This window comes from Bos indicus x Bos taurus, chromosome 18 (assembly GCF_003369695.1).
Source record: "Bos indicus x Bos taurus breed Angus x Brahman F1 hybrid chromosome 18, Bos_hybrid_MaternalHap_v2.0, whole genome shotgun sequence".
Taxonomy (NCBI): domain Eukaryota; kingdom Metazoa; phylum Chordata; class Mammalia; order Artiodactyla; family Bovidae; genus Bos; species Bos indicus x Bos taurus.
In genome coordinates, this window is record NC_040093.1 from 29,657,782 (window position 1) to 29,671,052 (window position 13,271).

Consider the following 13,271-nt stretch of genomic DNA (forward strand, 5'->3'; position numbering starts at 1 on the left):
TTGATCCCTGGGTTGGGAAGATCCTTTGGAGAAGGGAAAGGCTACTCACTCCAGTATTCTGGCCTGGAAAATTCCATGGACTGTATAGTCCACGGGGTCGCAAAGAGTAGGACACAACTGAGTAACTTTCACTTCACGTGTAAAACAGGTGGCTAGCGGGAAACTGCAGTATAGTGCAGGGAGGTGAACCTGGTGCTCTGTGATGGCCTAGAAGGGTGGGATGGGGGGATGGGAGGGAGGGTCAAGAGAGAGTGGATATGTGTATACTTATGGCTGATTCACACTGTTGTACAGCAGAAACTCATACAACACTGTAAAGTAATTATACTCCAATTAAAAAAATTTAATGTAAAAAAAGATTAATTCCTTAGAGATTAAAGGAATACTGTACTTAAAGATAAGTCTTAAGAATAACTTGCTATTTTAGTTGTGAGCTCTCTTGTTCTTTTATCCTTAATTTGTCTTCAAATATCAACTTGACTAAAGAAAGGACGGCTCCAGGGCAAAATTTAAATAGCTGTTCTGCAGGGAAGGTATTTACAACCTTCTTAATAGCTTGTAGACATTGAAGCAACTGAGTATTTATCCCTAGATGTCTCATAAGTGCCTTATAGGTAATAAATTCTGCCTTAGTGACAGCTAGTTTACATGAATAGGAGGTAAAGGATTTGAAACAAGCCATGGAAACCAAGAAATTAAGACATATGTAATTGCTTAGCAGAAAATGTCAAGATCCACTGGTTCCATGGCTTAATTCTACTGCCTGAAAGAGCAGAGGCCATGGTGACTGGAGATGGTGAGAAAAAGGAATGGAGAGAGAGGAGGGAAGGACAGAGAGGTCTATGGCCTTGACTTTGGAGTTGATGCTAGACTTCATCACTCACTGGTTAGCCTTTTATTGGCAACAATCTTTGAGCTTTGGTTTCTTTGTCTGAAAAATCAGTAGATAAAGATATTGACTCTTATAGAGTTTTTATGAGGAGTAAATCAATTAATGCAAGTTACATCTGATATTTGGTTGGTGCTCAATAAATCATGAGTGAATATATACTGGGTTGGCCCAACATCTTAACCTGAACGAACCTTTTTGGACAGTCCTATAGAAACAAGGAGATAAAATAACAACCATCAACAAGCATGATACTTTCAAATCCAGGCAGTCCATCACCAAGACATTACTGGTGGACTGGCAACAACAAAAAGCCTTTAAAGCCCTCCTAGAGCCCACAAAGAAAGTTCAGCTGCCTTGTCTTGGCATTCTGACAGCTTATGGATTCTAGCCTAGTCCCACTTCTCCCCATCCTTCCCAGTTTGTTCCGCTAACAATCTGAACTGCTTACAGTACTACCTGCCTTTATACTTGCCCTGCTCTTGACCACCTTCTTACCTTTGCTTTTCTTTCAGCCTCAGTCCCCTCACTCCACCTCTACATTCTAAATCCTGCTCATCCCTATTAACAGTCCTAAGAACTCCATGAAAACCTGTTTTGGATTTTTCTAAGTTTATTTTTTAAAGTATATATAATGCTATTAAACTGAGAACAAAAAATAAAAGTATGTAACTCAGTGATCTTTAGTATATTACAAGGTTGTCCAATGATCACCACTATAAGCCCAAAACATTTCATCATCTCCCCAGAGAAATCTCTTATTCATTATCAGTCACTCCCTGTTTCCCTCTTCCCATTCTCAGGCAACCACGAAACTGCCTTCTATCTCTATGGATTTGCCTACTCTGGACATTTCATACAAAATGTGGTTTTCATGTGTGGCTCCTTTCATTTATCATGTTTTGAAGGTTCAGTCACTTTATAGTATGAATCAGTACTTCCTTCTTTTTTGCTGCTAAATAATATTCCACTATTTAAATATACCACCTTTAATTTATCCATTCATCAGGTGATAGAAGTTTAGGTTGTTTCTACTGTGAATGAAAAATATTGCCTGCCCTACCGGTAAATAAAAGATGTTACAGCCGTTAAGCCATCACATTACAGTCTCTCTGATGGTGAGCTCTGGGGGAACTCAGGATGAAATAGGATGCCCATCATCTAGCAGTCAGCCACCCCCTGACTGCAGCCACCCTGACAGTGCCCCCTGAGGAGACTCAGGATGAGAAGGCACAGGATGAGGCAACAGACAGCTGAGGTGCATAACAAAGGAATCACTTCAGTGAGCCCAGACTCTTACATCTTTCCATATACAGAAAAGCACTAAATTCCTTAACTGGACATATCTGGTTTCTTTAATTAACAGTAATCTTTTCATGTTCTGAATACCTGGTCTTTGTGGCAAAAACTCCTATATATCCTGGTTCCTCCCTTATCTTTTCAGAGTTATCTAAGATGTTGTATCCTAGGCTTGAAGTCCTCAGAAAGTCTGCCAAATAAAACATAATTCTTAACTTGTAGGCTGTGCATTTTTTTCAGTCGACACTACTTTTTTGGCTATTACAAATAATGCTGCTCTGAGGATTCATATGTAAGCTTTTGTGTGGACATGTGTTTTCATTTCTCTTGGGTGTATATCTAGGAGTGGAATTGGTGGATCATATGGTAACTATGTTTAACCTTTTGAGAACTGCCAGACTGTTCTTCAGAGGAGCTGCACTATTTTATGTTTTCACCAGCAGTGTATGGGCATTGCTTTCATAAGCTGTATTATTTTAAAGTAAGTAATTTTAAAATGCAATTTATTGGCATCAGAAATGTAACAAATATCAAAAGTCCTATACAGAAAAACAAGTCCTATACTTGTTTTCCTAATCCACAATCTCAGTAAACTATATATATATATCCCAGGATTGTTCTGAAGGCTCTCTCCTGACACTCCTAAAATGAGACTGGTGTCTCCAGTGCTGAACAGTGGGAATAAGGACTGGCAGTGTGAGGTAACATATATACGCCACTAATGGAAGATGAGTTAGAGATACACATAGAGATTGCTTAAAAAATAACACAGTACTGGGCTTCCCCGGTGGTCCAGCAGTTGACAATCCGCCTGCCAATGCAGGGGACATAGTTTCGATCCCTGCTCTTAGAAGATCCCACATGCCACAGAGCAACTAACCCCATGCATTGCAACTACTGAGCCCAGGCCCCACAACCACTGAAGCCCCCGCCCCCGCCCATGCTCTAGAATCCATGCTCCACAAGGGAAGCCACAGCAAGGAGAACCCACGCTTGGCTACTACAGAGCAGTCCCTGCTCGCCACTACTAGAGAAAGTCCCTGTGCAGCAGTGAAGACCCAGCCCAGCCAAAAATAAATAAATAAATCTTAAAAAAAAAAATACAGTACTCACTGCTAAACGAGTAAAACCACATACACACATACAAAATCAAGCAAACATGAGATCAGCATATTATTAAGCTATAGGAAGAGTTCATTTGTAGTGAAACCATGTCTCATACACAGGCCTAGTTCTCCCATACCTTTGACCATCTGAGAACTCAGCCCTTGTGCCTTGGAAACAAACAACTATTTTAGAATTAATTATTTTTCACTGTGGCAAGAGCAGTCTTCAGAATTGGAGAGACTTAAGATTCAAATCATGGTATTAACATTTGGTATCTGTGTCACTTTGGGCCAGCTGCTTAACCACTTTGAGCCTCAGTTCCCTCATCTGTAAAACAGGGATAAAAATTTCTAACTCGTAGAGTTACTATGACAGGCACATAATAATAAGTGGTGACCTCCATAATGCTTATTTCCATCTCTTATATAGCAGTTATCCTGGGAAATCTTAGAAGGTGAAAATAACTAAACCTGAAGTAGCCAATTATCTTTTACTTGTAGGTAAAAGTACTAAATTGCTAAATGTGTGCATGCACGCTAAGTCACTTCAGTCGTGTTCGACTCTTTGTGACCCTTTGGACTGTAACCTCTAGGCTCTTCTGGCCATGGGATGCTCCAGGCAAGAATACTAAAGTAGGTTGCCATGCCCTCCTCCAAGGGATCTCCCTGACCCAGGGATGGACGCCGCATATCTTATGTCTCCTACACTGGTAGGTGGGTTCTTTACCACTAGTGCCACCTGAGAAGCCCAAATTGCTAAATATTCTGATGTAAATATGAGTGAATCAATTTTCAACTGATAGAGGAAATCACTGGACAAGTATTTCAAAAATGAGCTCATGTAAAATGCAAGTATTGGGGGCTATAAAATATAATCTCTGATTTGGAGAAGACATACTTCATCTGCACTGCAGTAAAATCAGGTACAGTGGACTGGGAATCCCTAAGACATTGGTCTGCTATTCCATTATTCTCCCAACTTTTATGACTGTAGGCAAGTCAATTCTTCATTTATAAAAGAAATTTAATATCTGTTTTTATTGTATTTCAAGACTGTTCAAAGAATCAAAAGGCTTTCTAGATGATTAAGCATTATTCAATTTTAATAAATACTGATAATCATAATCAAATCTGTTTTCCATCTTTAAAAGTACAACAATAGGAGCAAATTCTACCATTATTTGGAAAGTTCTAGAGTAACCAAGTGTATTGGGGAAGCAGCGACAAGATTTGAAGGTCAACAAGGTTCAAATTATTACTTGCTATGTAATCTTCGAAAGGGGACTTAACCTGTGTAAGTCTCAGGATCTTTAGCTATAAAAAGAGGCTATCTCTCATCATACCCAAAAATTAACTCAAAATGGATCATAGACTTAAACATTTAAGAGCCAAAACAATAAAACCACTGGAAGAAAACACAGAAGTAAATCTCAGTTATCTTGGATTAAGCAATGATTTCTTAGAAATGACACCAAAAGTGCAAGTAATAAGACAGGAAACTGGTAAGTCAGACTTCATCAACAGTAAGAAGTTTAGTGCTTCAAATGACACTAGGTATTTTTCCAAAGAAGATTAGAAATGCACAATAAGCTCGTGAAAAGATGCTCAGCATCACTAGTCACTGGAGAAATGCAAATCAAAATCACAATGAGATACCAACTTTACACTCTAATACGGCTATATAAAAGGATAGACAATAAAGTATTGGTCAGGACGCATAGAAACTGGAGCCCTCATACATTGTCCCTGCTGCTGCTGCTGCTAAGTAGCTTCAGTCGTGTCCGACTCTGTGCAACCCCATAGACGGCAGCCCACCAGGCTCCCCCGTCCCTGGGATTCTCCAGGCAAGAATACTGCAATGGGTTGCCACTTCCTCCTCCAATGCAGGAAAGTGACAAGTGAAAGTGAAGTCGCTCAGTCGTGTCCGACTCTTCACGACCCCATGGACTGTAGCCTACCAGGTTCCTCCGTCCATGGGATTTTCCAGGCAAGAGTACTGGAGTGGGGTGCTACTGCCTCCTCTGTACGTTGTCCCTGGGAAAGTAAATTGGTGTGGCCACTCTGGAAAACAGTTTGGCAGCTCCTCAAAGGGTTAAACATAGAATTACTATAGGACCCAGTAATTCTGCTCCAACGTGTATACCCAGAAGCAATGAAAACGTATGTCCACACAAAAACCTGTACATGAATATTCATTACAGTGTTACCCATAATAGCTTAAAAGTGAAAACAATGCAAATGACCATCAACTGAGGAATGGATAAACAAAATGTGGTTAATTAGTAGTACAATGTAATATTATTCAGCCATAAAAAAAGAATGAGACCCTGATACATGCCACAACAGGGATGAACCTCACAAATGTTACGCTAATTGAACCAGACACAAAAGTCCACACATTGTATGATTCTGTATTATGAAACATCCAGAATAGGCAAATCCATAGAGACAAAAAGGAGATTAGTGGTTCCCAGGGAAGAGGGGGAGTGAAGAATGGGAACCAATTGATAATGGATATAGGGTTTCTTTTTGAAATGATGAAAAGTTCTGAAATTAGTGGTTTGACTGTACAAATACTAGAAACCACTGAATTGCACATTGTAAGACAGGTGAATTTCAGGTGTGTAAACTAAATCTCAAGAAGTTTAAAAAATGGGGATAATGCCTATTTCCCAGAACTTCAAGAATTTACTGAGCTAGCATATATGAGAGATGTTCTCTAAATGCCCATTTGTTAATTAGGTGCTACAGAACACCAAAGGAGTCTTCCCATTTCAAGGAAATAAGCCGAGATGATAAACTTCCCAGGGTCACATTCCACATTTCAATGCCCTACTCAATTAGGTGGTCCTTCAAGGGGTAGAATTATTTTCAGCTGCTGAGCGCCAAAGAATTGATGCTTTTGAACTGTGGTGTTGGAGAAGACTCTTGAGAGTCCCTTGGACTGCAAGGAGATCCAACCAGTCCATTCTGAAGGAGATCAGCCCTGGGATTTCTTTGGAAGGAATGATGCTGAGGCTGAAACTCCAGTACTTTGGCCACCTCATGCGAAGAGTTGACTCATTGGAAAAGACTCTGATGCTGGGAGGGATTGGGGGCAGGAGGAGAAGGGGACGACAGAGGATGAGATGGCTGGATGGCATCACTGACTCGATGGACGTGAGTCTGAGTGAACTCCGGGAGTTGGTGATGGACAGGGAGGCCTGGCGTGCTGCGATTCGTGGGGTCGCAAAGAGTCGGACACGACTGAGCGACTGATCTGATCTGATCTGAATGGTTCGCCAACTTACTTTATTTGAAGTAGAAATCTGAGAATAAGATAGGGAGTTCAGTCTCTGACAAGTTAAGACATGTAATCCTGCTCAGTTTGAAACTCTATAAAAACAATTTCACTTTGTATCTACTTTCCTGCCTTCCAGGCTTTTTGCCTTTCCCTCCTCTTGGCTCTTCTGCCAGAAATGAAAACTCTTCTGTGAAAGGAAAAGGGTGGAAGAGTCAGTGCAATTTGTTCAGGCACGTTATGTTGAGATGACTAGATTCTCTGCACGATACTGGCATACTTTCACCTCTCATGCTTGGCTCAGAGCCTACAGTTTCTTTCTTTTTTTCAATGAGCCAAGAAGTTTCGCCCAAAGATTCTTTTGACAGGGATGGGGATCACTTGGAGCTGTGAAATGCATCTATTGCTGGTGTTGCCTTCAAACTGTTCTTTAAATAATTAAAAGTGACCACGAGGACCCATGAGTAGATCCATACTAAGATAGATAACTGGGCCATAATATCTTATTTGAAGAATATCACGTGTGTATCACATTCATTACTGGAACGTGTATTTCAAGACTGAAATGTGAAAAATGCTCAAAACATCAAATATACATTATGGGACTCTTAAGGACATATTTCATCTCCTATTTTTGAAGAGAGGAAGACTTTTACTTTCTATCTTATACACCTTCTTGCCATTTACATGTTTTTTAAAACAATAAGAATGTATTAACTTGTACTATAATGATGATAAAACAATGAGAAAAAGAATATACAAGGAAGTCTGAAAAGGAGAGACACTTAAAGGACACGTCTAAGATTAAGTGTCTATTTATAAACTCTGGATTGTAACTGGAACTTAGCAACTTGTATAGAATTCTCTGCCTGAAGAAGCTGCTACTGAGTGTCTGGGAGCAGCTGCTATGAGAATTAAATCAACCATCACTTTCTCAGTAGAAATAAAAAGAGATGTGGTCTTTCATAAAACTAAATTTTAACTCATAGGGAATTTAGTCCTCAGGCTGTTGTGATGTACAGATAATATGTATATCAGAAATTTCTGGGATCCTGGTGGTTCAGTGGTTAAGCACCCGCCTTCTAATGCAGCCCCCTTGCACTACAGAATATCTACATGCAGGCTGGTCTTGTCTGCCTGCCTGACTGGAGTCCAGAATGGCGTGGCTCTGGAGTGTTAGGCCTAGGCAAATGACACTGACATGCAGGTGGGAAAATTCAGCTCTTTCGTTTCTTAATGGGAAATTCACCTAAGGCCTTGGCCTTGAAGTGTATGGTACAAACACCAAAAACATCAATTAATTCAAACTTGTCTGCTGTGGGGAACTGAGAACAGAAATTAGACCTCTACCTCCCACATTCCTTCATCTCCAAATTAGCTACTAACTGATTAGCATACCAATTAAAAGTACTATAAACAAACACAAAACCAGCAGTTGTGATTTTTATAGCAGACCCTAGAGGCTAATGAGCTCAGTGGGTTAAACAGCTAAGAGGTTTACACAGCAGCGATGCTGTATGAGAATGACACACCGCCACTTCCCGAAAACTCTGTCCAAAAAAAAAAATCAACGAGAAACATCTCCTTGACAGTATTACAGTTTCCTGGAAAAAGCACAGGATGACTTGTTTCTGAGACTTACTAATTATCAGCAGTTCAGGTCCTTGCCTCTTTGATTTATTTGATTCCCATAAGTGCCATTCACTGTCATGTGGAATTCTGAGCTCCATCAAGTCCTCAGGCTTATCTCAGTTCCTGGCCTCTGTGACCTCTCAGCTGCCAATAATTACTTTCTCTCTCAACACACTCCACTCTTCTGCTCCCTCCTAGCTGTCCTTTTTCCTTGATGAGTGGTTATTTTTGTCTCCTCTGAAGAATAGACTCTTGAGTTTATTCTTGCTCTTGTGCATTTCAGCCATCACCATGTGAATGTACCTGGGGAGGCCCTGGACCAGGAAGGATCAGTAAGAAGCACAGCAGAGAGATGTGCAGGGAACAGCAGGACTGCCCAGCCCAGCCTAGGTCAGCCGAACCCCACTGGTCTACAGATGTGTGAGTGATCATAAACAAGTGACGATAAATAAACGATACTGAATGTTGAGTATTCTGTTACATAGCAGAAGCTACCTGATAGAATACACCTACTCAAGCTTTAGCTGAGAAGTTACACATATCACCATGTTATTACCTAGCAATCTAACAAAAGAAATGGTAGTGACATGCACTGCTATATTAAAATGGATAACCAACAAGGTCCAGTTACAGGAAACTGCTCAATGTTACGTGGCAGTCTGGATAGGAGGGGAGTTGCGGGAAGAATGGATACACGTATATGTATGGCTGAGTCCCTCTGCTGTCCACCCGAAACTATCACAACATTGCTAATGAGCTGCTAATAAGCTATACTCCAGTATAAAATAAAAGTTTAAATCTAAAGAAAAGAAATAGTAGCGATATGACGACGATGATGAAAACATTAATATCATAATTAGCTAACACATACTGAACACTTAATATGCACTAAGCACTTTCAAAGTACTAACGCATTTAATGTTAGCCCCCTTCATAAATAAACTTTTACTCACAGAACAGTATTCAATTTACAGATTTATTGAGAAGATGCACACAGAGTTCCTGTATACTGCATACCTGCTGCTGCTGCTGCTAAGTCACTTCAGTCATGTCCGACTCTGTGCGACCCCATAGACGGCAGCCCACCAGGCTCCCCCGTCTCTGGGATTCTCCAGGCAAGAACACTGGAGTGGGTTGCCATTTCCTTCTCCAAGGCATGAAAGTGAAAAGTGAAAGTGAACTTGCTCAGTCCGGTCCGACCCTCAGCAACCCCATGGATTGCAGCCTTCCAGGCTCCTCCATCCATGGGATTTTCCAGACAAGAGTACTGGAGTGGGGTGCCATTGCCTTCTCCGATAATGCATACCTAGCTGCCCCCTACCACTAACTTTCACTTTAGCATGGTACATTATCACAATTAATGAACTAGTACTGACATTTCGTTATCAACTAAAGTCCATAACTTACTCAGATTTTTTAAGTTTTTCCCTAATGTCCTTTTTTTGCTCCAGGATCCTATTCACCACATTATATTTAATCTCCTTAAGCTCTGACGGTTTAATCCCTCTCCTCCTCACTAAATTCTATTATTTTTTTGGCAACAGCTTTATTGAGACACAATTCACATACTGTAAAACTCACCAATTTAAAATATACAATTCAAAAGTTTCTACCATACTGACAGAGTTGTGCAACCATCACTACAGTCAATTTTAGAATTGTGTGAGCTTTCATCACCCCTCAAGGAAATCCTGTACCCTCTGGCCATCACCTCCCAAACCTTTCCCCTTTCTCTCCAGCCCTAGACAACTGCTAACCTACTCTCTGTCTCTATAAATTTACCTATACTGGACATTTCATATGAAGGAACCATACAAAATGTGGTTTTCTGGGAATGGTTTCTTTCATCTATGTTTTCAAGGTTTTACCCACATGTTTCAATACTTCATTTTCATTGGCTGAATAATATTCCACTGTATATACACACCACATTTTGTCTATCTGTTCATCAAATGGTAGACATCTAGGTTCTACCTTTTGACTACTACGAATATTAATGAACAAGTTTTTGCATGAGCATATGTTTTCATTTTTCTTGGGTGAATACTCAGAATTGCTGGGTCAAGTGACAACTCTGCATTTATTTTTTTCAAAGAACTGCCAGACTATGTTCTAAAGCAGCTGTAGGGACTTCCCTGGTAGTCCAGTGGCTAAGACTCCACTCATCTAATACAGGGGGCCTGTGTTCAATCCCTAGTCAGGGAACTAGGTCCCACATAGCAAAACTATGACCTGGCGTAGTTAAATAAATGAAGCAAGCAACTGTACTGTTTTACATTCCTACTTAGCTCCCTTTTTCACAGGTAAGAAACTGAAGCCCAGAGGGATTAAGTACTTTGCCAAAGTTCACATAGCTGAAAAGCAGGAGGGGTGGGGGAGGGTTGGTGCATCCTGGTGATCAATCTCCAGACCCCAGCTCCTGAGGACTACAGCACACTACAGAGCCCAGAGACTGTGAGTTAATTCTGCCTTCTTACCAGGTCTGCCTCCTACCCTTCTAGGGAAAGGTGCTTAACTCTCCACACCCTTTTTCGTAAAGCCCCTCTCTAGATTTAAAATCCACAAATTAACAGAAGACGGAATCACAACAAAGAATCATAAATGAGAAATAAAATGACTGCAAAAAATGTTTTGATAATGAAATATATTCTGAGATTCTTTTAGTTTAACAAGAGCGCAAAGGTGCACAATGACAGTAGCCATGCACCTAAAACATCAATGTAATGGGAGCTCACAGGTGAGGCATTCTTTACCTCCTCAAATTTGAGGAAACGGGATTTAATCTATAGAATGATAAATAAACATAAATAAAGGCTTCCCCATCATTATGAGATACTGAACTCTTCAGGGTCCCTTTAGGAACCCTCCAGAAATATTACTATCATGACTGAAATTAAGTCCTAGCTAGGAGGCAGGAAAATGGACAAAATGACCAGCAGGTTATGATTCTATGACTTTAGAGATTTTGTGAAAACACATGATTTAATTTTTGGTCCACAGACTTAAAGTCCTAAGCAGGACTAACTTACCCTGAATAGCAGACAGATATACAAAGGTGTCTTCATGCTCCAAGTTCTCCAAGAATATCTGAAACCACAGAATATAGCAGTGACATGATTCACAAACAGCAAGAGAAATTTAAGACACCTTTAGAGCAGACTCAAAAGAATAAATGCTTGTAGTCCTCTTTGCTGTAGCTAGATACTGGTCTGACTGTGAATCTTGTAGGGAAAATAGTATATATGTTTGAAGTTCCATTTCTATAATGGTTAAAAAAGGGCAGCGATCCGGCAGAAATACTTCTTGAAGTTGTCTAGTATACATTAAAAGTAGGCATGGAAACCAAAATCTGGAAGAACAATTCTCACATTTTTTCCACTACAGCCCACGGTAGATAGCCCGTTCTTAGGCCTGTGACAGACTACAGGCCCTGACACACAAGAGGCCAGGTTTGGGGCTACATTCAATGAATGGCATATCTGCTATAATTTGATCCTTTTCTCTTGCACTCAAGAAAGCATATGGAAATGCAAGGGCAAGACAGAGATGTTATTACTGGGATAACCTTGAATCTGTTCTAATTTATTAAAAAAAAATCTTTTGCAAACTTCAGCTCTTCAACTGATATTAGTAGCAGCCTGTAAAACCTCTGGCCTTCTGCTCATGTTCAACTGAGTCTTGCTTCTGTAGAACAATTACAATTTCCCCAAGGGTGGCCCAGGACAGGGCTTGATACACAGTCAAGGCTCCTGGACAGTGGCCTCACCGTGTGTGTGTGTGTGTGTGTTTGAGTGTGTTCTACTCACTGCGTGTTTGTGTTCCACTCACCATGTGTATGTGTCTGAGTGTGTTCTACTTACCTTGAGAAGCTTCTCCTGCATATTAAGGACTTTTGCTTCTCTCTGCTCTATCCAGCGAGAAAGAGTTCGCAAGGCAGCAGCCCGTGTTGGAATTTGAGGATCATAAGCTGATAAAAGAGCTTCCTGGAGCTCTTCTGTGGTTACACTTTCTGATTTTTGCTTTGCAGTGGTGCTGGGCTCACGGACTTCATGAGAAGCAACATGGCTTTGCTGTGGTTCAAGGTGGCCATGAGATACATCGCTGTATCTTTCATAACTGGTTTGTTGCTGCTCTTCCCTTTTACCTTCTGGATCCTTTTTGTTTAGGGTACTCTGGGCGGCCACACTGACAGCCTCTGTGGAAAAGGCTCCATGAGTAGAGATGGTAATGCGGAGATCAGCAGCAAGTTCCTGGATGACAGGGTCAGGGTATGTGCTAGAGACCTTCTCCAACAGAGGCAGCAATTGCTTCAGGACAGCAAAATCACTTGACTTCAACTACAAAATGAAATTTTAAAAATGCAAACCCAAATTAACATAGCAGATGCTAATATGACCACAATATGAGCACAATATGACGCTAATATGAGCACAAGGCAACAGACACTAAGAAAAAGGGGCTGGAAGCAAACCTTGTTCCTGGTGTGATTCGCATATAGCCTGAATCTGGCACTCTAACACTATGGTCTTATAACTATAATTAACATTTATTGAATACTTACCGTGTACAGGTACTTTTCTAAATCAAAAAGTACATCAGAACAAATAGTATTACTCTTTTTTCCCCCTCCCCACTCCCTCGCCTATTATTACTCTTAATATTTATAATCTGATAGGCAAACATGGCTGTTATTTTAATTTGCATTAATCAGACTAATAGCAGTATTAAGCATCCTTCCATGTTTATTAACTGTCTACATTTCTTCTGGGAACAGCCTGTTTTCATCCTTTGAACCCCACTCACCTCTTAGTCTTATTTGTCTCTACAGTTTCTTTTTTTTTAATTTATTTATTTTTTAATTGAAGGATAATTGCTGTACAGAATTTTGTTGTTTTCTGTCAAACATCTACAGCTATTCTTACCATGACATATTTTAATACCCAGTCATATGGTGAAATTCTTTTATATTTTGAATTGTATTATATTATAGTTTTTTACTAGGATGTACCTTTTGCCATAAAAAGATGAGTTCACATTAGCAAAGTACTTAGTGCTTGACACACTA

At 40.3% G+C, this 13,271-nt stretch overlaps 1 protein-coding gene across 2 annotated transcripts in view; it reads right to left on the bottom strand.

Moving 5' to 3' along the window:
- Positions 1-13,271, bottom strand: part of TANGO6 (transport and golgi organization 6 homolog) — a 184,815-nt gene that overhangs the window by 104,392 nt on the left and 67,152 nt on the right. For both annotated transcript variants that reach the window (XM_027516145.1, XM_027516146.1), the window contains exons 13-14: positions 12,067-12,543; positions 11,236-11,293 (exon numbers count right to left, since the gene is read on the bottom strand). In XM_027516145.1, coding sequence (XP_027371946.1) covers positions 11,236-11,293; positions 12,067-12,543 — 535 coding nt within the window. The remainder of the gene's footprint in view (positions 1-11,235; positions 11,294-12,066; positions 12,544-13,271) is intronic.